We start from the raw sequence: 23,710 nt of genomic DNA on the forward strand, positions 1-23,710 counted from the left end.
AAAAGCTGGACAAGTCCACACTAGTGTTTTGCCCCCTACCAGCAGTTTATTTGGTCTAATCAATGATGTCTTTTATGATAACACTCTTTGGTTGCTAATTTGGACAGTAGTTTTGATAATATGAAAACCTACTGGGGTTTGGAGGATCAGAAACTTATTGTTGCTATTGTTACGTAAATGACTTACCTTAGGCCATCTCTTGAAATAGTTTCCTTGTTTATCTGGTATTTACTATCTGAAAGGAATAGGTAACCTAAATAAAATCTTTAATTTTTTTTTAAATAACTGTTTTTTCCCTTGTTAATTGTTTTCAAATTTAAATTAATTCTTCTTTAAATATCCAGTACTAATCCTTTGGAAAACCCTTGAAAATTCAAGGGAAAACATTTGGCTGTTTTAGATTTTAGTGCTTTGCTTCCCCTGTAGTTTGACAGTTTATGATGACCTCAAACCAAAAAGCTAGAAACATGCTTATACTTTAAAGGTGGAAGACTGAGGTCACGGCTGTTTCTAGTAGTCAGAGATATTACACCTTCATTTATGTTTTCAATTTGCAGAATGGAAGTTTGAAGGAGACCATCAATTTTGGACTTCTTCCATGTGTACTGTGTCCATGCAAATATTGGGCAGAGTTATAATTAATGTATATTTGTCAAGACTTGCATGATGTAGAAGAGAATTATTCTTTTATTTATCAAATTATAAAAATTGTTTTCAAAATAAATTTGTTTTTATACAAATTATAGCCAAGTGTTAAAGACTGTGTTCCAGGGTTTTATTATTTAGGGCATTCCTAGTACTCAGTCCAAAACCTCAGTCCTATTACATTGGGAATCAAATTATAAAATTAAATATAATATCATTGGTTATGAACTACACTGTTTCCAATCTAATTTTCAAAATAATCAGTTTTTTAGGCTCTTGTGTTTACATTAACATATAAGTTGAAGTTACAGTGTATCACTTAACAGTTCAAAGAAATAGCTTGAGAATTAAGAAATTCTGAATTATGACATGGAAAGACCCAAAAAACCTTCCTCAAATGATTCTTATGTAATTAACTTTCAGAATCACTTTGTGTCGACCAACCTGTCTAATGCTGGAATTCCTTGATCATTTAGCTTGTGTTTGGAAGAAAAGCTTCTGAGGCAGTTCATTCAGTTTCATTGTTTAAGAATTCCTGGGCACTTCTCAGGCGCCTGGTGGTTCAGTTGGTTAAGTAACTGACTCTTGGTTTTGGCTTAGGTCAGGATCTCATGGTTTGTGAGTTCAAGTCCCGCGTCAGGCTCTGCGTTGGCAGTGTGGAGCCTGCTTGGGATTCTACCTAGTTCTCTCTCTGCCACTCACCCTGCTTGTGCTATCTCTCCCTCAAAAGGAAATTTCTGGGCACTTCCTTAATGATATATGCCTAACAGCTAAACTTCCTTAATGCCTTAAAGGTCAATGAATAGTATAATGACCAATGGGTAGTCAGATTCATATTAAAAACTACTTTTAAATTCATTAAGCATCGGTTAAGCGTCCGACTTCAGCCAGGTCACGATCTTGCGGTCTGTGAGTTCGAGCCCCGCGTCAGGCTCTGGGCTGATGGCTCAGAGCCTGGAGCCTGTTTCCGATTCTGTGTCTCCTTCTCTCTCTGCCCCTCCCCCGTTCATGCTCTGTCTCTCTCTGTCCCAAAAATAAATAAACGTTGAAAAAAAAATTAAAAAAAAATTCATTAAGCATTTATATGTAAGAAAAATTACAAGCCCCACAGTCTATCATTTAAAAATTTTTGCACGTGATCATAGATTTTAGAAATTTGATCAGAATCTGAAGTTTAGGTCTAAAGAATATCTTCACATCTTAAATATAATAGTATTTGGAAATGGAACAAAGCTTTTCCATATAAAGTCTTAGTCTCTATTTCCCGAATATACCTGGTTAAATAAAGTTAGGGTAATTGGGGAGTAATAATTCTTCTCTGTAGATTTGTATTAGAGAAAGAATATGTATAAAAAGGGATATGCTTCATGATTAAACAAAAAGCCTGAGGTGGTGGTGCACTGTGGGCATGGACATGCCAAGCTTTACATGTATCTAACAGAATTTGCAATGCAAAATATTAAATCTAAGAGTGCAACATGAACAGACTCTCACAGAAGAGGAAAAGAGCTTTTTTTCTGAGTTGTAGAGATGTATATGTACAAGTAGGCTCCCCAAGGTGTTTACTGACAAGCATTAAAGATGGGAGTCAAGACTGGAAAAAAGCAACGATTTTATCTTAATTTTACTGGAAACATCAGAAGTGAGGGGAGGAAGAGAGTAAGAGAGCAAGCGAGCATGAGTGAAGAGTGTGAGTTGTTTGTTTCCAGCTTGAGCTCTTTAAAATCTGAAAATCTCACTTGTCCCGAGTGGTTCCTTAGTGACCAGCCGTCTGGATTGCCCTGGTGAATTCTTTATTAACATCATTAAGATGTGATGATTGGAAGCCCATTCCCTGTTGATTCCATTATTGAAGAGCCAATCTTTGTCCCTAAAAGCAGACATACATGCAGATTCCTTTGATGAACTTGAATTCTTATCAGAGTTCCAAAGTGCACACTCTCTTTCTCACCAGTGATTTTGAACTACTGTGGTTTCCACTAATTATTGTGTTTTTATAATTCTTTTTGGCAGCTATTAACATAATTTCCTGTATCAAAATCCATTTCTTTTCTTTTTAATGATTATTTTTGAGAGAGAGAGAGAGAGAGAGAGAGAGCGACAGGGGGGTGAGTAGAGAGAGAGAAGGAGACACAGAATCTGAAGCAGGCTCCAGGCTGTGAGCTGTCAGCACAGAGCCTGGTGTGGGGCTCAAACCCATGAACTGCAAGATCATGACTGAGCTGATGTCGGACACTTAACTGAGCCACCCAAGCACCTCTCAGAACTTGTTTCTAAAGTGAGCAAAATCATGATTGATCTTAAAATTAATAAAACATATCCCTTTGTGACTGTAGTCAACTCTCTTGGAATGGAGCAGAGGGTCCAAAACAGTGACTAATGAAAGAATTATTTATATTTCCTGTTGAAACACAGTCTGAGGGTACATTTGAGGTAGATTTGCCTTTTAATCATGTTTTGCTTAATCAGATACTAATATTAGTGGACATTCGTTGATCTTACAGCAATATATATATATATATATTTTTTTTTTTGTGCAGAGAGAGCGAGCATGTGTGAGTGGAGGAGGAGAGAGGAGGAGAAAGAGAGAATCCCAAGCAGGCTCCACGCTCAGCACAGAGCTCAACACGGAGCTTGATCCCATGACCCTGGGATCATGACCTGAGCAGAAATCAAGAATCAAAGCTTCAAGGAACTGAGCCACCCAGGCACCCCCCAAATAATTTTTATAATTAAGAAAATTTAGGCGTTGCAGAGAAGAAAGATGGGGGGTGGTTAAAAATGCCAAAGCGAATCTATGTTGTAGTTAATAAACAGTGATATATTTGGTATTATTTATGTTAAGCTAGCAGAACTTGAATGATTATTTTCTTTTACTACAAGTGTCTTTAAATAAATCTAGGAGAATCAGAGCAGTAAATATTAGATTACTGTGAACATTAAGAGTAGCAGTTAGGGGGTGCCTAGGTGGCTCAGTCAGTTAAGCGTCTGACTCTTGATTTCGGCTCAGGTCATGATCTTGCAGTTTGTGAATTGGAGCCCCACATGGGACTCAGTGCTGACAGTGTAGAGCCTGCTTAGAATTCTGTCCCTCTGCCTCTCTCTCTCTCTGCCCCTTCCCCTTGCACATGCACATACTCTCTCTCTCTCTCAAAATAAACTTAATTAAAAAAATTAACAAAAAAATAATAGCAGTTAATTTGTTCTTTTAAGTCTTAGTTGACTTTATATTGATGTACTCAACAGAGTTGTAAGGTATGAAATTACTTATCTAAATATAATTATGAGCAGTTTTTTGTTGTACATATTAGATTTCAACACTGAAGTTCTCAATAAAGCATGGGAATTAGATATAATTTATGCCCTGAGACATATAATGGCATAGTTGACTAGTTCCACACTGGTGTAATTATGATCAGCCTAACAACTAGAATAATCCGTTTTAAATGTTTACTCTGAACTCTGACCCAAATTCAGATAGGCAGTTCTAGATTTTCCTCTTGATAGTCAAGAGAATTAGCAATTAAAACAATACTCTAAATAATTATTGTTTAGGATGTTTACATATTTGCCAGAATCTGTCAAACCATCTTTTATAGTAAATCTCAGCTGTTAAAAAGTCTTTTAAAAAGATTGTAACTCACGGGTGCCTGGGTGGGTCAGTTGGTTAAGCATCTGACTTCGGCTCAGGTCATGATCTCATGGTTCATGAGTTCAAGCCCCATGTTGGGCTCTGTGCTGACAGCTCAGAGCTTGGAGCCTGCTTCCGATTCTGTATCTCCCTCTCTCTGTGTCCCTCCCCTGCTTGCTCTCTGTCTCTCAAAAATAAACATTAAAGAAAAAAAAATTGTAACTTGGAAAATAGCATTTAAAAATATTATTTAATTGTTTGGACTTGGATATTTAGTCTAGGAAATGGATAGAAAATTCTTCATGGAATCCTTGAGAAAGAGGTTTTATTATACTATATTTTTCCCCCTGGCCAGTAATTCCATTTATTGCAAACTGAACATTCTCTTTGTTGCTGCTGACCTTGGTCGTGGTCAGTACAGGGAGCACAAACCCTCCGTTAGAAGAGTGAAATGACATCATCAGTGAAGGTATTAAAGGGAAAAAAATTTGGGCTAGTTCATATTGATTCATGTTCCAAGAGCCCTGAGAAAAATGAAAATTTATTAGCTAGGCATTCAAGAATCATAGAGATAAAATGTAATATCAGGTTTGAAGACCATGTTTAAAAAAAGAGACAACATGAAAAAAATTAATATAATTCCTTTAAAATTTAAAAATCTAGGTTGTGATGCACAGATTGATTAATAATGATTAAGTTTAATTTTACTATATTAAAATTTTGTATGGCAAAAGAAGTAGTGATCTTTATGTATGCATGTGAGTAAGTAAGCAATCTCTACACCCAGCATAAGGCTGGAACTCACAACCCTGAAATCAAGAGTCACATGCTCCTCCGACTGAGCCAGCCAGGCACCCCAAGAATGGCACACATCTATTTATGTGTGAGCCAGTTATTTTTTGTATTCTTTGAAGAAGGCTAGAAAATTTTTCTGTCAGCAGTGTCCTAAAGACTGATTGCATTGTGATTAAGGACTTAGTTATTTAAGAACAAGTACATCATCAAAAAAACTCTTACACCAAACCCTCTTTTATAAATGTGGCTGGTAGTTCCAATGGAATGTTTATGTTTTGTAAGCATTTTATGGGACATAGAAGATGATCATTATCCTTGTCAAAAAGTTATTAATTGATGTATGAATGGTACTATTTAGATTACAAAGGAACTCAGATGGTGTGGATGCTTATTTGTGATACTGTGTTAGGGTCAAGTACAGAGAAAACCAAGACACTTTAATCCTTCTCTGTAGGATCTTATAGCTGTCAAAATAATGCCACCAAACATTTTTATAACACTTTTACATTCTTTTTTTTTTTTTTTTTAGTGGAACATAACTTTAAGTTAAATAAGAACATTGGAAATAGGTGTATTTTACAGAAGAGTTTATTGAGATGTATTGAGATTTAGTGAGCTATTCAAGGATATATAGTTACAAAAACATAGTAAACACCACTGGAATCCAGAGCTCTTGACTCCTGATTCAAGGAGTTACCAACTAAGAGTTCATGCAGCATTAGTCTAGGATAAATGATTTGAAAATACGGGAAAATTGTTTAAATGACCTATTTTTCATTAAGTGACTGTTTTGTGCAAGGTATTGTACCAGTTTTGTTTGATAGAAAATGAAAAAAAATCGTAACTACCCATGAAATTATATTGTATAGTGGTAATACAAATAGTAGACAAAGGCTATTTAAAATAATAAAATGATTATATTATGTGAAAGTTAAAAGTACTTTTTAGGGCTAATGCAATAGAAAGCCCCCTATATACTGGTATATAATTAAGAGAATTTGTAGGAAATAGCCAAGGAGTTTTTATTTACATGTGAAGAGAATGGCTCTGAGATTGAGGGGCCATTATTCTTTGAGGAGGATAGCATTTCACATTTACTTAAATAGGTTTATTGAGCAGTCAGATTGAACAGAAGTGGTTTTGGAAACTTTAGTTAAGAGGAAATGCTAAAACATTTAATCAGAGGTAGCTGAGACCTTGGAGACTATCTAGTCCTTGCATTAATTTTACAGCTAAGGAAACTGAGACCTAGAGTGATGCTGAGTTACTTGCCAAAGGTCAGTCACACAATAGATAGGGACAGTACTAGAATCAGATTTCTTCTAAATGCCTGGATATGAAAAAGCAATGAAATAGATTTATAACAGGACCTAGCAGGTGGCAAATTGTGGACGTATATTGGATCTATTGAGTTAGAATATAATTTCTACAGAGGTGTGATTTTTGTCAATCTTTGAAAGACAAGAAACAGAATGGTCGACTAGTTTTTGGTTCCTTGGGTAGAGCAAATAAAAATAGAAGGATGTAGTAATCCATGGAGCAATTTGAATAGTAGGATGAGCTGCCTTATGGCACATATAAAAATGACCTTCCCAGCAACATCTAGGACATTTTATTAACAGCAGTAATATAGATAAGAATGGTGATACTATAAGCAACAACAACGGCAGCTTCCTTTTTACTGAATGTTTACCCTCTGTCCAGACATCATGTCAGGCATCTTAGGTACATGAGTTTGTTTAATTATTTCATCCTGTGACCTAGTATTACTGTGCCATTTTGTAGATGAGGAAACTAAATCTCAGATTGTTACTACCCTAGTTACAAAGGAAGTTGGCTATTGAATAAAAATTTGAATTCTAATTTTGTTTGAATTCCAAAGCTAGTGTTTTTCAAACTTGAATAATGAATAAGCCCTCCTTCTAAAGGTAAAATAATCTGCCCCATACCCCATATTTACTTATTTTTATTATATGACTACTTAACAAAGTATAAATATAGTATAAATATAAATTCCTTAAGCTCGTAGTGCTTATATAATTTTTTAAATAAAAAATATTATAGGTTAAATATAAGCAAAACTAAAAAATATTATAGGTTAAATATAAGCAAAACTTTAAAGATCAATAAAATTCAAATTAAAGACATTAATTTAAAAGAGGAAATGTTTTTCTTTTTTCTTTCTTGCTGGAATGAAAATATTGATTGCAAGATGAATTTGTAGCTAACTCCTCTAGCATAGTTCTTTTGACTTTGATATGCCTGTATTGCCATGTGCTTTGTGATAACTTGGTTCCCTGCCACTTGTCTTTATTTTGACTTCTTCAAAATGTCCCTTCAGACAATACTTTGTTGTACCATTTGATCTTCATTTGGTATAGTCCATTATTTATTATTGATTCTACCTCTGTTTTCATTAGTTGTGATGAACTACTAACCCCTTGGTGCCAACTTGGTGGTTTGGGGTTCTGAAAGGTCATGTCAGTATGTATTTAGTTATAACATGATGGTCATCCAGGTAATGTAGAATATGTTTATGTTAATTATTTTTCAGGTTACCATCTAGAAGAACCTACAAAATTTAAGAAATTACAAACTGCAAATTATAACCAGGCCTCTGGTGTTTCCACTTAAAGACAAAATTACATTGCACTTTCTCTAAAAACACTATACCATAGAACTATCCGGTTTCTTCGGGGTAATAATAGAGACCCAGGAAAGCCTTTATCTGCACCTACTTTCAGTGCTACCTTCATTTAGGCCACCACTATTTTGCATCTCAATTTCTACCACAGCCCCTAGTTTTACCCCTACCAAACTATTCTTCACAGTGCATTCCATACTAGTGAGTTCTTTATAATACAAACTTTTAGGACTCAGCTTGGGAGTCACCTCTTTCTGAAACCTTTCCCCTACTGCTTCTCCTTACCTTCTGCTTTTTCGCTATCCTGACCCCTAGATTGAATTGGTTATCTTTCCTTTATTTCTCCTTTATAATTCCTTAATATCGAGGAAGCATATCTCTATTACAGTGCTTAGTACATTGTGTTATAATCCTTAATTTTTTGGTTTTCCAAGTAGACTATTAGCTTCTTTAAAGTAGGTCCTACCTTGTGCATCTTCTAACTAGCACATTGTCTGAATGGAAAGAAAGTTCTGATGGTATAGCTGTGATCTTGAATCACTGGTCATTTGGGGTTTTTTGTTTGTTTGTTTTTTGTTTATTTTAGAGAAAGTGCGAGCATGGGAGAGGGGCAGAGGGAGAGAGAGAGAGAGAGAAAGAGAGAGAGAGAGAAAGAGAGAGAGAGAGGGAGAATCTTAAGCAGGCTTTACACTTAGCACAGAGCCCAGCGTGGGACTTGATCCCATGATCCTGGGATCATGACCTGAGCCAAAATCAAGTGTCGAATGCTCAATCAACTGAGCCACCCAGGCACCCCCCAGTCAGTTGTTATTTTAAAAGTGAGTAGTCAAAAATAGGCAAGAGCGAAGAAGATATTTCTTCGTCTTTCCTGTTCAAGTATGTAAAATTTATACAGGTTACCTATTTAATGTAGTAGACTCTGTTAGCCTGTAAGCAATGTAATTTTAGAAGCAGTCTTTTCATAAAGCATTAAATGATGGCATCATCTTGCTTTCTCTTTGCTTTGTTTTTCAATGGTTAGGTGCTGTGATTGTCTCCACGCCCCAGGACATTGCACTGATGGACGCACACAAGGGTGCTGAGATGTTTCGAAAAGTCCATGTGCCTGTAAGCATGTATAGCTTCACTGTTACGAGACACTCTTAACTGAAGAAGCAAGTCATTGAGAAATACAGCCCAAATTTTAATTCAGTTCTTTACAGAAATCTATATGAAAACCCTACTTTATCTTTATGGTTACTTTAACAACACATATATAGGTGCAAATGTGTATGCACATTATATTAGTCAAGAAAGATTCTAATTGCACTAAAATATTTTTAAGAAGTCTAAAACATCCTTCATGTATGAGTTTTGTGAATAAATACTACCTTTCCAAATACTGAAAGCTATTATTGACAACAAAAAAAAACCAAAAAACAACAAAAAAAACCCACCTGAGTGTTTAGGTAGATACACTTGAATAGAGCTCTGGTGGGAAGACAGTTGAAAAAAGTGACTTTTTTTCCTTGTTTCCAGTTTAACTCATACATAGCTCACTGTCTTCTAAAATGTATCTGAAGATTTTCTATATAATATGACAAAACCAATTAATATAATATTAAGGCAAAGAACTATTGAAATCAGGGTTAGAAGTGAATTTGTAAACAAACTGCATGCCATTGAGGGACTTAAATTCATATGAGAAGTATGCCGTGAATTTTCTAGCAGCCACATAGAGTTTTTATAAAACTGTCCATTTCCATGAGGTTAGAAAGAGCTTGATGTTCAAGGGAAAGAGAGCTGAGACCAGAGAGGCATAAGTCTCTCCTAGGTTCTCAGAAAAAAGAAATCCTTTATATAATGAACACACTCTCATTACCTTTTCTTAAAAACCATAAATAGGGGCATCTGGGAGGCTCACTCAGTTAAGCATCCAGCTCTTGATGTCTGTTCAGGTCATGTTCTCACAGTTCATGAATTCAAGACCCGAACTGGGCTCTGTGCTGACACCTTGAAGCCTGCTTGGGATTCTCTCTCTACTCCTCCATTGCTTGTGCTCTCTTTCTCTCAAAATAAATAAATTTAACCAAACAAAAAACATAAATAGGTTTTTTCTCCAAGTGTGCATTGGCGTAAGCAAGTGGACTTGTGCCAGAATACAGTTTAGAGCAAGCATTTGTGTACAAAGCCAACATGATGCCTCCATCTTGGCTATCAGATGGCCTTGATTAATTCAGGAGTAGATTATAAATCTTACAGGACAGAGTTTTTTAGACTTTAGCCCATGGGTTAGCTTCAGGGATCTCATGATTCTTTCTCCTTTCCCTCCTCCCCATCCCCAAATTGTATGTTCACTTTGAGTTTGTTTTGGTATGGAGAGAATTCATAACTTTCATTGAATTCTTCAGTGAAACAGTGACATGGTATAAGATCCAGTGGTGTAGGAGCATGAGTGGACTCTCATAAATGTTTTTTTTTCTCAGGGGAGCTTCTGAAAAGTATAAAATGGCAGAGTAGTGGAGTTGAGATGACCATCTTGGACAAGTACCTCTTCCCCCTTGTCAGTACAGAGCTGTATGCATTAATAAGCCATGGAGCTCTGGACTAGATTCACATTGTTTGATGAAAATTGAGGAGCCTGATAAGGATTATGCCTATATACTTACTTTCCAAGAGGTCTGAGGGTATTCCATAGTAGGCATAAAATTGTGATCGTAAGGTGTTTTAAGGCCACCTTTATATGTGGATAAATGAATGTTAAAAACCCCATGATAGGGGCGCCTGGGTGGCGCAGTCGGTTAAGCGTCCGACTTCAGCCAGGTCACGATCTCGCGATCCGGGAGTTCGAGCCCCGCGTCAGGCTCTGGGCTGATGGCTCAGAGCCTGGGGCCTGTTTCCGATTCTGTGTCTCCCTCTCTCTCTGCCCCTCCCCCGTTCATGCTCTGTCTCTCTCTGTCCCAAAAATAAATAAACGTTGAAAAAAAAAAAAAATTAAAAAAAAAAAAAAAACAAAAAACAAAAAAAAAACCCATGATGTCCTACATTGTGAATTTTAGCTTGGAAATATTTTTAAAGCAATGGTAACCAACAGCACACCTCAGAAAAATGTCTCAATAAAGCACATAGTTTGAGCAATGTGACTTCCTATTATGCCCTCTAAGATAAACTAGGTATAAGTAACACCCACCCAAATAACTAAATATGAATACTTTAAAAAGTATGTTTATTATTTATTTTTAAGAGAGAGAGAGCAAGAGCGGGGGCGGGGGGGCGGTGCGCAGAGAGAGAAAGAGAGAGAGAGAGAGAGAGAGAGAGAGAGAGAGAGAATCTCAAGCAGCTTCCACGCTGCCAGAACAGAGCCCGATGCTGGGCTGGAACCCACGAAACTGAGAGATCATGACCTGAGCCGAAATCAGATGCTTAACTGACTGAGCCACCCAGGCTCCCCACTAAATAAGAATACTTATATGGGATTTAAAAAATATAAATCAGCAAAAAGTTAGACAGAGGGCTATCTACCGAAAACTGAAAACGAGTTATCCGTAATCTTTCTAGCAGAAATTAGGTAACAGGGCCAGTGGTCTGTTACTGCCACTTCAACTAGGATAATAGTCATCCTATCAGCATGTAAGGGAATGCTTAACTTCTCATTCTGTAAGATAAGGGTAGAGACCTATGTACAGTCTACTCAAAAGCATCATGCAGTTCTTGAGGGAAAAGTCTTTTAAAAAGCTGAAACCAGCACAATGTAAATTATCATTGCATACACCTATTTCAACTGATGCTGTTACTTGATGGGACTTCGGCTATGGGTCAGGTTTTACATGCACTTTGCTAGTTGGATGTCTAATGACCAAATTGATGGGATCTAATGACAGATTCAGTGTATGTATCTTTTAGTCTTTTATGTTATTTTCACTTACCTGCAGCACTTGATATATATTGCCCTATAAGTAAAGAGGCAAACAATCTCAATTGTTCCAACAGATTTTTCTCTAGACTCTAGAAGAAAGGGTGAGTCAGAGTCCTATGGAACATAATAGCGGGAAAGAGGGATGGTCACTAAGTCCAGGTTAGGCTATCGCTAGGTGGGTGCCACTGAAGAATAGAAGCAAGGAAATACAGTGAGGAAATATTTCACATGCAGGATCTTGGGCTGCAAAAAGCTCATAGGACTAGTGCAGGATTAGGTAGGGAGTGAAAGAGCTGTTTGTGATCGGAAAGTAAATGTTGCAGTTCATGTGTGCAGAGTTGGAACACTTCTGGGTAATGACAAGGTCCCAGATGTGGTTGGTCATGGGTGTGTGGGGCTGAAGTGGAATAGATGTAAAAGTCATCGGAACTGCATAATCCCAAGTTAGCTTTTTTGACATCATCCTGTATCTTTATAAGAGCCCTCTTTTTTTCACCCCTATGTTTCAATTATTTGCCCTCTAAACAAGAGGGAAAAAATTTTAATGTTAATTTATTTATTTTTGGAGAGAGAGAGAGAGAGAGAGAGAGCGAGCAGGGTGGGGGCAGAGAGAGTGGGAGGGAGAGAATCCCAAGCAGGTTCTGCATTGGCGGTGTGGAGCCCAATGTGGGACTGAAACTCATGAACTGTGAGATAATGACCTGAGCCAAAATCAGGAGTCAGATGCTTAACTGATTGAGCCACCCAGGCACCCCTAAACAAGAAAAATTTTTAAAGGAGGTAAAATATGTTAATCATCTCAGAACAAGGTGCTCAGTAATCTTTGCAAGTGAATGAGTGAGAACTTTGCAGCAATGAGCTCTGTAAACACTGGGACAACCATGGTGCAGCTACATTGTAAAGGGGATCCTGGTTATGTGTGGGATATAGATTTGATGACCTCTGAGATACTTCTGGCATTTAAGAGCCTTGGAGTCTAAGTAATCATAAAGCATCTGAAATTAGAACGTGTTCCATAAATGCAAAGAAGAAATGTTATGCTTTGTTTATACCACTTTATTTCATTGTTGCCTGGTCTTTAGTCTTGCTTTCTGTTTTTTTTTTCCCTTTTTGAAGTGCATTAGTTACCATGGAAACAATGATGTCATTGGAATTCATTGGTATGGACAGAGTTTAGTAATGTCTACAAGAACATTTTGAAGTTAATTTAAATGCTTTCTTAAAACTCAAGGCTTGGATAAGGGAAGGAGAAGAAGAAATGAACTATTAAATTCTCCGTTCTCTGCCTGAAATCATATCAACTCTGCCAAATCCTTGATTATTTCAGTGTTTGTAGGTAGACTGTTTTTTTTTTTAAACAATAAATTTTTTTCAGGGGGCATCTCTGTGGCTCAGTTGGTTAAGCATCTATCTGACTCTTAATTTCGACTCAGGTCATGATCTCATGGGTTCAGCTCTGCACTAACAGCGTGGAGCCTGCTTGGGATTCTCTCTCTCCCTCTCTCCCTCTCTCTCTGCCTTTCCCCTGGGCATGAGCACTCCCCACCCCTCTCTCTCCCTCTCTCACAACACACATGCATACACACACAAAACAAATAAATTAAAAAAAAATTTTTAACTTTACACATTTTTAACAGTACTTTTTGCTTGTGACATTCTAACACATTTTTGTTGCTTCTTGTACAAGGGAAGTCCAGGCACCTCAGTTTAGAGTCCTTCCCTTACCATTTGAACTTTTAGAGTTACAGGGATTTCACTCTCCAGCCCTTCCTTCTTGGGCAGTCTCTTTACCAGCTCCTGAAAATTATATTAAAGTATGTTTCTTCTCTTACTCTTTCTATAGGTAATGAACCCTTAATTTTAATTCAGTAGATAGCTTATTCTACAAATATGTATTTACTCATATTGAATGCCTTCCATAAGCAAGGTACTGTGATAAGTTCCCTTGGTGATTAAAAAAAAAAAAAAAAAAAAGGGATGAAGCCTTTTCTGTTAAGTTCCTTATGGTCCTGTGGACTAGCTCCATTATGGTGAAGGTGCCCTGAATTCTGAGGAGCATGAGAACACTTTCTTCTCTGGGCTATTAAGTAGGGCTTTCATGGAAAAGTCATGATTTTTTCTATGCCCCTGTTATTTTGCATATCCTAGTCCCTTGCCTGATAAGCCATTGTTAGCTTGGGAACTCATATGCATGTTTCAAATTCTTGCTCAGGAAATTTACTTTACTTGGAAAGCTTTTCCCAAATTCCCAGAAAAGGTTAATCTTTCTCTGAACTACTGTATCATATACCTAGTTTGACTCTTATCCCACTACAGTTTACCTGTCAGTCTCCACAGAAGAATGTGAGTTCCTGGAGGGCAAGAAAACATGCCTTAAATATTCTTAAATACTCAATTACGAAGTGTATGATAGGCCTAAGGTAAATACTCATATGGACATTTGACCTTGGATATAATGCCAGCCACAATCTGCTGTTGTCTTTATTCCCCAGCTCACAGGTCACTCTGCCTTGCATTCTCTCTGCTACAGTGAAACTGGTCATTGTCCATGTATTTTAGATTGCCACAAAGTTTCTTTCTTCATGGGCCTTGAGCATGCTGTTTCTCCACATGAGAACCATTTTTTTTTTAACTTACCCTCATTTTTTTTTTTTTTTTTAACTTAGTAGCTCCTTTTTATCCTTTGGTACTTAGATTAAATGGTTCTTTTTCTGGGAGACTGCCCTGTCCCTGCTAACTAGGTGAATTCTTTCTAGTGCATGATCTAGTAACACTCTATTTCTCCTTTTTAACTGTTTTCATATTTGTCAGTACTTTCACATTTGTAGTGCCAGACTATAAGCTCTGAGTGAAGGGACTCCTTACCTCCCTCTGTGCCAAGAACATATTGTTGCTTACTAAATATATACAGATTAAATGAATGGAATAGGATTTTCATAGCTATCACAGGGGACTGGAGGGACAGAAGTGAGTCTGAAAAGAATCAGGAAATCACAAGTTGTGTTCAGGGTTGTTCAGTTTCTCTATAGTTGAGGTAATGTTTGGCAGTGGTTATACTAGGCCCAGGTTTGGTAGAGCTTTAACAGCTGAGCTAAGGATTTAGACGTTGTTCTTGAGATTTTTAGAGGAGTCCATAAAGAATGTGGGAAAGGAAATAATTAATTGATTTGAATGGAACTTTAAAAATACTTAATTTGGTGGAAATGAATAGAAAGGACAGGAGCCAGGAGAGTGTGGAGGCATGAAGAAAGCATTTGCAATGGTCAGAGTTACTCAAACTGCAGGATGTAACCCACCAATGAGTCATGAAACCAATACTGTGAGGGATGAAACCAAAGGTTTCAATATCTGGGTTAATTGCTCTTAAAAAGAGAAAGTATTATTTCATAAAGATTTGGTCTCAGTTGTCAATACATAGAAGTGTACATTTGTATTGATTAACACTTAAAATATTTCTCTTATGGTAAGATAGTTTTAATAATTTGGAAGAACACCACTGTAGGTGATAGGAAGTAAGGGTCTGATGTAGTATAACAGCATTGAAAATGGAAAGGGGAATAAATGTGGTGGACGTTTTGAAGGAAGAATTGCCAGGCTTGACAATTGATTACATGAGGTAGGGTGGTTAGAAAAAAAAAAATGGCAGAAATCTAAGGGATTTTGAGAGTTAGGCTGCCATAGTAATAAATCTACCAGGAGCTAGTTTTTTGCTCAAGATGACAGTGAGGTAGATATAAGACATTAGATTCTCAGTCACAAATCCCTGCCCTTATTCTCTATGAGGGTTGTGATTTAAAACTATTTGGCAAGGAAGAGACTGGTGGAGCAAATGATTTGGTGTTGGCCTTTTTAGTACTGTTCACATCACATGATGTATGTGACTATCCCTTCTCACAGAAACAGATTTATTAATCTGTATATTTGTAGCCTCTTATACATAGATTGATATTTTTTAGCCCTGAGAGAGCTATATTCTTTAATAAGTATATAGCTTCTTTTATGGTTACAAATTAAATTCCTTTAGAAATTTTATTATAATTTTTTTAGGCAATAGGGTGCTACTTACAGTGGCATTTTTGCATAGTGGTAAAGAGAGTAAGCTCAGGAATCTGAATGCTAGAGTTCAAATCCTAGGTCTGTCACTTTGTTGCTGTATGACCTCCGCAAGTTACTTAATTCAGAATATGAGAATTATAGTACCATTTCCCTCAGAGGATTGAGAAGAGAAATAAATGAGATAATGCGTGTAAAAAGCTTAGTACAGTGTTTGGCACAAGCTGAAACAACCAATAATGTAAATATAAAATGTCGATTAATGTTGCTTATTATAATTACTTTCAGAATGTTATCATGAAACAGATACATTTCATAGATATTTATGTATTTGGCCTACGTGTTTTGACTAGTCCTTTATTTTCTAATAAGAATGTTAACAAGAAACTTTTTACACCTTAGATGCGTAGTGTCTTTGAGATTTTCTTATTCCTTGAGTACTTTAGTTGAGCCTAAACCATTCTTTTCATATAGATTAGTTGCTAAAGTTATATGGAGTCTAAAATTCTGTGTTAATTTAAATTTGCATTATTTAATACATGTTAATTGCTGTCACAGATAAACCTCAAAATATATAATGATGGAAATACAATAGAAGTTTATTTCTTGCTCATGTAACAGTACTCATAGAGGAACAGGTGAGCAGGGTGGTCTTCTTCCAGGAACTCATTTAAGCTGCTGTAGCCTCTGCCATTTTCACATGTGAGTTCTAAACCCACCTTTGGGGCCATCCTCTTTTGAGCCAGCTAGGGCGGGGGGGGGGGGGGGAATGGAACAGAGGTGTGTACATGGAGATTTTTATGGACCAGACATACATACATTTCTACTCACACTTCACTAAAAGTCATGTGATCATATGTCACATTTCTCAAGGAGCCCAAGAAAATTAGATTAGTTATGTGCCAATGAAGATGAGGCCATGGACTTTGGTCAAAGCTACCTGTCTCTGCTACAGATGACCTGGAAATAAAATACAGATTATAGCCTAATGCTGGTCACTGAACTTACCTTTTTTTCCCTTGTAAGTAGTCCTGAAAATTCTATAACTGTTTCAGCCTTGAGAATATTTATTTATTTTAAAAAGGGGAGATAGGAATTTTGCTTTTCCTGTGGTTTACTTTTCTTGCTGATTAAAAACAAGAAATTCAAAGAAACCAAAAATACTAGTGTGGTGTGGAACTTTTAAATATTTATTTGAAAGGGTTAATGATTATATTTTCTTCTAAGAAAAATGAGGTGATCTTAGAACCTCAGTTAGGTGATTCCCATCAATGTTTTCTTTCCATTTTCCACTGTTTTCCATTTTCATTACCACAGACCCTACACAGTGTTCTCAACAATGAGGATCAAAGTTGTGGTTTATTATTTTTCTGGCAGAGTGGCCAGTTATGGTAGTAGGTTAATTGTTTGGACCTGGGGTTCCACACCTTCACCTGTGAATGTCTTCAAAACTCATGTATTCATGAAACACATCTTAGAGCTTTTTTTAGCATCTATCTTGTTTGTCTCTTAGACCCCAAAAGTCCAATTATATTTAATACCTCGAGCTGACCTGCCATAAAAAAACAATTTAGAAATAGGCAGTCTTATGTGAAAATAGAGGCAAGTGACACATTTATTCTCTCCTTTCTTCCTTGAATATGTTTTCCTCTGTGATTATCAAATAGTCTCATTTGGTTCTCTGGGAAGTTTCATACCTTTGATGTATTTGAAGAATCTTTCATTATTGGCTGTAGAGGCTTTACAAAGTGCTGTTTGAATTCTTTCTAGGAACACACTAACTAGTTTGCACATGATGTATCACATGTGGCTTCCTTCTTCACAATTGGTTAATTTTTCCACTTATAGAAGAGTGACTCTTCTTTTTTGGTAACCTTTATACAACTGGGTAGTAGTCTGCATCTTGACCATTATTACATCTCAGAGACCAAAGTTGTATGCTCATTTGTGTCTTCCCTTGGGATCTCTCACAAGTCCATGAATGTTTTTATTGAGAATGCTCTTCTATGTGATTTACATGAATTAAAGTAGTAATAACTCTCACAACCCTGTGATACAGATAACATTTTTTTTTCTCTCATTTTGCAGATGTGGAAACTGTGGTAAGAAGATTAAATAACTCACATAAGGTTACCTGTCAGTTTAGTGGGCATCTGGGCTCCTATCCCAAACAGTATGCTTTCCAGAGCCCACATTTTTAACTGCTTTTTCTGTGGATTATCCAAAATTGAGTAATCCAAACTGTAGTAATATGGACATGGGAGAATACTACAAGCTTAGAAATTTCAGGGAGCAAGAGAGGTCTCCATTAAATTTGCTTGCCATTGGGTTTCTGACTGTCTAGGTGGGCAAGTAAGGGCAGGAAATGGGTGGATTGAATAATGGGGAGGAGTCAAGAGAGGTATAATGAGGGTGTTTTTTGGGAAAGGGAATTCCATGACCAGGAGAAGAAAATGAAATCTAAGGTTGGATTGCAGCAGTGAGTGTGAAAATGGTTCAAATTAGGCCTTCCATTATAACTGTGCTCTTCATTACTATCCCAGACTATATTGGCTCAGTATTGTTTCAGACCGCCTAGTTCCATGAACAAAGTCCTCGAGTCCATTTACTTGTCATCTTGTTTATTGACTTCCATATACAAAGCAGTGACCCAGCTGGTTTGAATATTGGCTGTGTTATTTTCTAACTGTTTGACCTTGAGCAAGTAATTTAGCTTCAATGTTTTGTGACCCATCTCATAGGTTATAATGGCAGTTAAATTAGATTATATATATAGTACTTAGCATAGACCTTAGTACATGGTACTATAAAGGGAGGCTCTGAATGTTATTGTTTTAGTAGTAGATTTTAGGGATCATTATTATAGAGATCATCATTTAATATAAACCCTCATTTTGGAATTCAAGATGTAGAGAAGTTGAGTTTGCACCTCATGGGCACACAGCTATTTAGTTGGTCCTGAGAAGAACATGAATTTCCCCATTCATTGTTCTTTCCATGCCAGACTACTTCTGAAAAAGAAAACAAAAACATCCATGTCATTTTTAAAAATTATAATATTTGTACACTTGTTTCAAGGAATATACTAAAACCTGGTTCAAGGCTGATGGAGAACTGAATCTAATCTATTTCAGTTATTTTTATTTATTTTCTATTTAACAGTTTCTCTTCCTCATTTTTTTTCTTAAATCATATTTTGTAATCCTTGTAACAAATTCCAACCAGCAAGAATTTAACCTGATTGTAACCTTGAGAAATTGGATTACATAGTAGCCTGAAAATCTTGCTTGTTACTTACCTGAATCTGAATTTAAAATGCCAAGAAGAAATTAAAATTGAGGCCTTTTGAGCTTGCTTAATTCAATTCAGTTGGACACAAAAATCCAATATTTCAAAGCAATGTTGATATTTCAAGAGAGTCAATTTTTTTTAAGTTGATAAAAGAAGTACCCTTCTGAGCCAATGATGGATTGGAATAACGTAAAAATAATGTGTAAAAGGTTTGTGGTGGCTGATGTTAAGCAGACATGTGGCATTTACTTTCTTTCAGTAAAACTAGCTGAGGTAAAAAGAGATCGGGATCTTATACATTTTTTCTCTTTAAAATTTTTTTATTTGAGTATAGTTGACACAAAAAGTCATGTTATGTTTTGATGAGACATTAAAAAATGATTGAGCATGCTTGCAGCTGCATTTTAATGGTATTATGTAAATTAAGCTATGGCAAAGCATCTGTTTTCTAATGTTTCTGCTATACAAAATAGCTCTATAATAAACAAACAGCCTAACAATACATGAAATATTCACACAATATAAGGCATTTTTGGGGGGGAGCAGGCAGTACAGAGTTGTCACATGGACATGAAATCTTTCCTTTTTAAGAAAAATTTCTATGAACAAAATTGTAATTTGGATGTTCTAATGTCCTTTCTTATTATATTAGCTGCCCCTGTTCAAAACTCTTTGATTACGGAGGACTGCTTTTTTAAAACCTAGCATAGTGTTTTCTAATCTTTTTAACACTCCAGGCTTTCTTTTAAGTTTTCTTCCAACTAACCCCATGGTTTGAAAAAGTTGTCTGTCACATACTTTGCATATCTTAATATGTTTTCTTTCTAATTAAGCAAATAAATGTATGTGTGTGTTATCACAATCAGTTGATATAATTTCAACTAAAAGCAAAGAAACTTTACAGTTTATCTTTCTTATATAGTCTTGGAGGCAACTGTTTCATGTTTCTCCAATTTTTAAAAATATTCATAAATCACTGGCCCTCATAAATGTTTTTGTGCATCTTTAGGACCTTAAAGCAACATTAAATAGGAGAACTACCAAAATAAATTCTGTAGTCATGCTTCAATTGTCTACAACAGTACTTTCCAGCAGAAATGTAATGCAAGCCACAAATGTGATTTAAAAATGGTTAGTTGCCGTATATATATTTTTAATGTTTATTTATTTTTGAGAGTGAGAGAAAGCAGGAGCAGAGGAGAGGCAGAAAGAGAAAGGGAGACAGAGAATCTGAAGCAGGCTCCAAGCTGCCAGCATAGATCCCAACACAGGGCTCAAACCCACGAACCATGAGATTTTTGACCTGAGCCAAAGTTGGATGCTTTACCACCTAAGCCACCCAGATGCCCCTTTAGTAGCCATATTTTAAAATGTAGGAAAACAAAACAAAACAAAACAGGTGACCTTAATTTTAATAACATACTTAACTCAGTATATTAAAAATATTATCATTTCAGCATGAAATCAGTATCAAAGTTGAGAATCAATCAACAAAGGAATTATATTTTCGGGGCGCCTGGGTGGCTCAGTCCGTTGAGCGTCTGACTTCGGTTCAGGTCATGATCTCTCGGTTTGTGAGTTCAAGCCCCGTGACAGGCTCCGTGCTGACAGCTCAGAGCCTGGAGCCTGCTTCAGATTCTGTATCTCCCTGTCTCTCGGTCCCTCCCATGCTCACACTCTGTCTCTTTCTGTCTCTCAATAATAAATGTTTAAAGGGGCGCCTGGGTGGCGCAGTCGGTTGAGCGTCCGACTTCAGCCAGGTCACGATCTCGCGGTCCGTGAGTTCGAGCCCCGCGTCAGGCTCTGGGCTGATGGCTCAGAGCCTGGAGCCTGTTTCCGATTCTGTGTCTCCCTCTCTCTCTGCCCCTCCCCCGTTCATGCTCTGTCTCTCTCTGTTCCCAAAAAAATAAATAAACGTTGAAAAAAAATTAAAAAAAATACAAAGGAATTATATTTTAAAATACTAGGAATACTTACAATTCAATGAAAAACAACAACAACAACACATGATCAATAGAAAAAAAAAAGACAAGAATCCTGAACAGACATTTCTCAGAGGAGAATATACAATGACCAATAAACATGTAAAAATGTGGTCGGGGCGCCTAGATGGCTCAGTCGGTTAAGCGTTCGACTTTGGCTTGGTTCATGATCTCGCAGTTCGTGCCCTGTGTCAGGCTCTGCGCTGACAGCTCCGAGCCTGGAGCCTGCTTTGGATTCTGTGTCTCCCTCTTTCTCTGCCTTCCCCTGTTCACACTCTGTCTCTCTCTCTCTCTCTCTCAAAAATAAATAAACATTAGAAAATTCTTAAAAAATATGCTCAACTTCATTAATAATTATGGCAACACAAATTAAAGCCACAGTGCAAAGGAGAGCTGGGCACAGCATCAGGAAGAAAGAGAGCAAACTGGAATACACGTACACTCCTGCTGGTGAAAGAAAGCTTTCACCAGCTCTAACCAAAGGAAAGTAGAGTGTGATGCCTAAGGCTTCACTGCCACCTCGGGGTTTTCATTCCACTTTCAGGGAACTTTAACCAGGAGCCATATATATGAAGGAAGATTCTAGGAAATATAGTTCCTATTATAAACACATTGACAGTTTGAACAGTCCAGCACAATGGACTCACCATACTTGCTAAAATAAAGAAGACTGATGATACCATATGTTGGTGAAGCTGTGTCACACCTGGAATTCTCATACATTACTGGGAGGAATGTAAATTGGTAGAACTTTATTGGAAAACCTGGCATTTTTTGCTGAAGTTAAACATGCGTAACCTAAATACTTAGCAAAAAAAAAAAAGGGGGGGGGGAGACATGTATAAAAACATTCATGGAAGCATTATTTATAATAGTTTCCCCAAAGTGGAACCCAAATTATAACACCATAAATTAGTTTTGCCTGTTTGCAAACTTTATGTAAATGGAATAATAAGTATATACTTTCATGTTGCTTATTTTGCTTAAACTTCATTACCATGTCGCATTCCATTGTGTGACTGTGCCACAATTTATTTGTCCATTTTACTGTTGATGGCCATTTGGTCATTTTCTATCTGGGAATAATTAGTGTTATTTGTGAATACTTTTGTACATGTGTTTTGTTGAATGTTAAGTTCACATTCCTGTTAATCTATAACTGAGAGCAGAATTACTATGCCATAGTGGAAACTAAACATATATCAATTATTTGGATTAACTGCCAGTTTTCCAAAATGGTCGTACCCGTTTACACTCAGGTGAAACTATGAGTTTTACTTGCTCTCCGTCCTCATGGAGATTTGGTGTTGGTGGTTGTTACAGTCATATAGACATTCATCTATTCTAATCAGGTCTTAAAGCGTATATGCATGATATCTCATTGTGGTCCTAATTTGCATTTCTCTGATGATTAGTGAAGTTGAACCCTTTTTTCTCACATTTGTTGGTCTTTGCATATCCTCTTTTATGGAGTGCTGGTTAAGTCTTGCCCATTTTTTAATTTCTGACTTTTTCTTATTGATTTGTAGAGTTCTTTATATATTCCAGATAAAAGCCCTGTGTCATGGATGTATATTATAAATATCACCTCCTGCTTTATACTTTGCCTTTTCACTCTCTCTTGTGTCTTCCAATTTAGGTATTAATTTTAATGACCACTTTAACAAAATGACTTTTTATTTATGTTTAGTGCTTTGTGTCCTGCTAGAAAAATCTCACACTACTCACACCATTCCTCAACCATGCTGGCTTTTCAATTCCTTGAAGGAAACTTCTCCCTACTTGTATCTTGAGAGTTTTTCCTCCTTTTTATTCTTTAACTTCTGCGTCACATATTTCCTCAAGAAACTCCTCTGTGACTCCCAGGGTATGTTGTCCTCTGTGTTCTACACTCTCATAATACACTGTACTTGCTTCCAGAGAAGCTCTTCCAGTTTTTAAGTGGATTTTTGCAATATTTGTTTAGTCTGTTTCTCTATCCAGGAGCGTGAGGATCAAGTCTGTTTTGCTCACCACTGAATGCTACCCCTTTCGCTTAGCCCGGTAACTGGCATATAATAGGAGCCCATTAAATATTGAGTTTGCTTATAGTTTTATGTTTGTGACATTTTGTGGTCTTTATAGAGAACATGTCTGAGGAATAGAGAACAGTAACAAGATACTTATACGTTAATCATATACATTGAAAATACTTGCTCCATCCCTTTCTGTTTTGGGGAGTCTAAGAGATTGTGGAGTAGGGATGCTTTTCCCATTCTTTCTGAATTAGAGTATACCCTCACCTAGGTGTTCACATTATTTGTTTTTCCTTTCCCATTTCTTTTCTTTTCTTTCTTTCTTTCTTTTTTTTTTTACGTTTATGTATTTATTTTGAGAGAGAGAGATTGAGAGACAGCAGAGAAGGGGCATAGAGGGCGACAGAGAATCCTGACCCAGCTCTACAGAGTCAGCATGGAGCCCACTGTGGGACTCCAAGTCACAAACTCTGAGGTCATGACGTGAGCCGAAATCAAGAGTCAGATGCTTAACCAACTGAGCCACCCAGGCACCGCCCTCCCATTTCTTGAGTGATATATTTATGTTCAAGTTGAAAGCTCTACAGTGAGGGGACTATATCACATTTAATATAAATGGCAGTAAAACTGCCCAAGCAATGGGTATGTTATATAGACATAGTGAATAAAGAAATAAGGTGTGTGATATTAGCGGTGTTTTCTTCTGGCTTTTTGGAGATGGTGTTGAATTACCGAAGTACAGTGTGATTTATTTTTTAT

The 23,710-nt window shown here is 36.8% G+C and overlaps 1 protein-coding gene across 8 annotated transcripts in view; it reads left to right on the forward strand.

Moving 5' to 3' along the window:
• Nucleotides 1–23,710, forward strand: part of NUBPL (nucleotide binding protein like) — a 222,916-nt gene that overhangs the window by 187,492 nt on the left and 11,714 nt on the right. For all 8 annotated transcript variants that reach the window (XM_045450635.1, XM_045450636.1, XM_045450638.1 and 5 more), the window contains one exon: nt 8,737–8,822. In XM_045450635.1, the coding sequence (XP_045306591.1) occupies nt 8,737–8,822 (86 nt within the window). The remainder of the gene's footprint in view (nt 1–8,736; nt 8,823–23,710) is intronic.

The sequence above is a fragment of the Leopardus geoffroyi genome, chromosome B3 (genome assembly GCF_018350155.1).
Source record: "Leopardus geoffroyi isolate Oge1 chromosome B3, O.geoffroyi_Oge1_pat1.0, whole genome shotgun sequence".
Lineage (NCBI taxonomy): Eukaryota > Metazoa > Chordata > Mammalia > Carnivora > Felidae > Leopardus > Leopardus geoffroyi.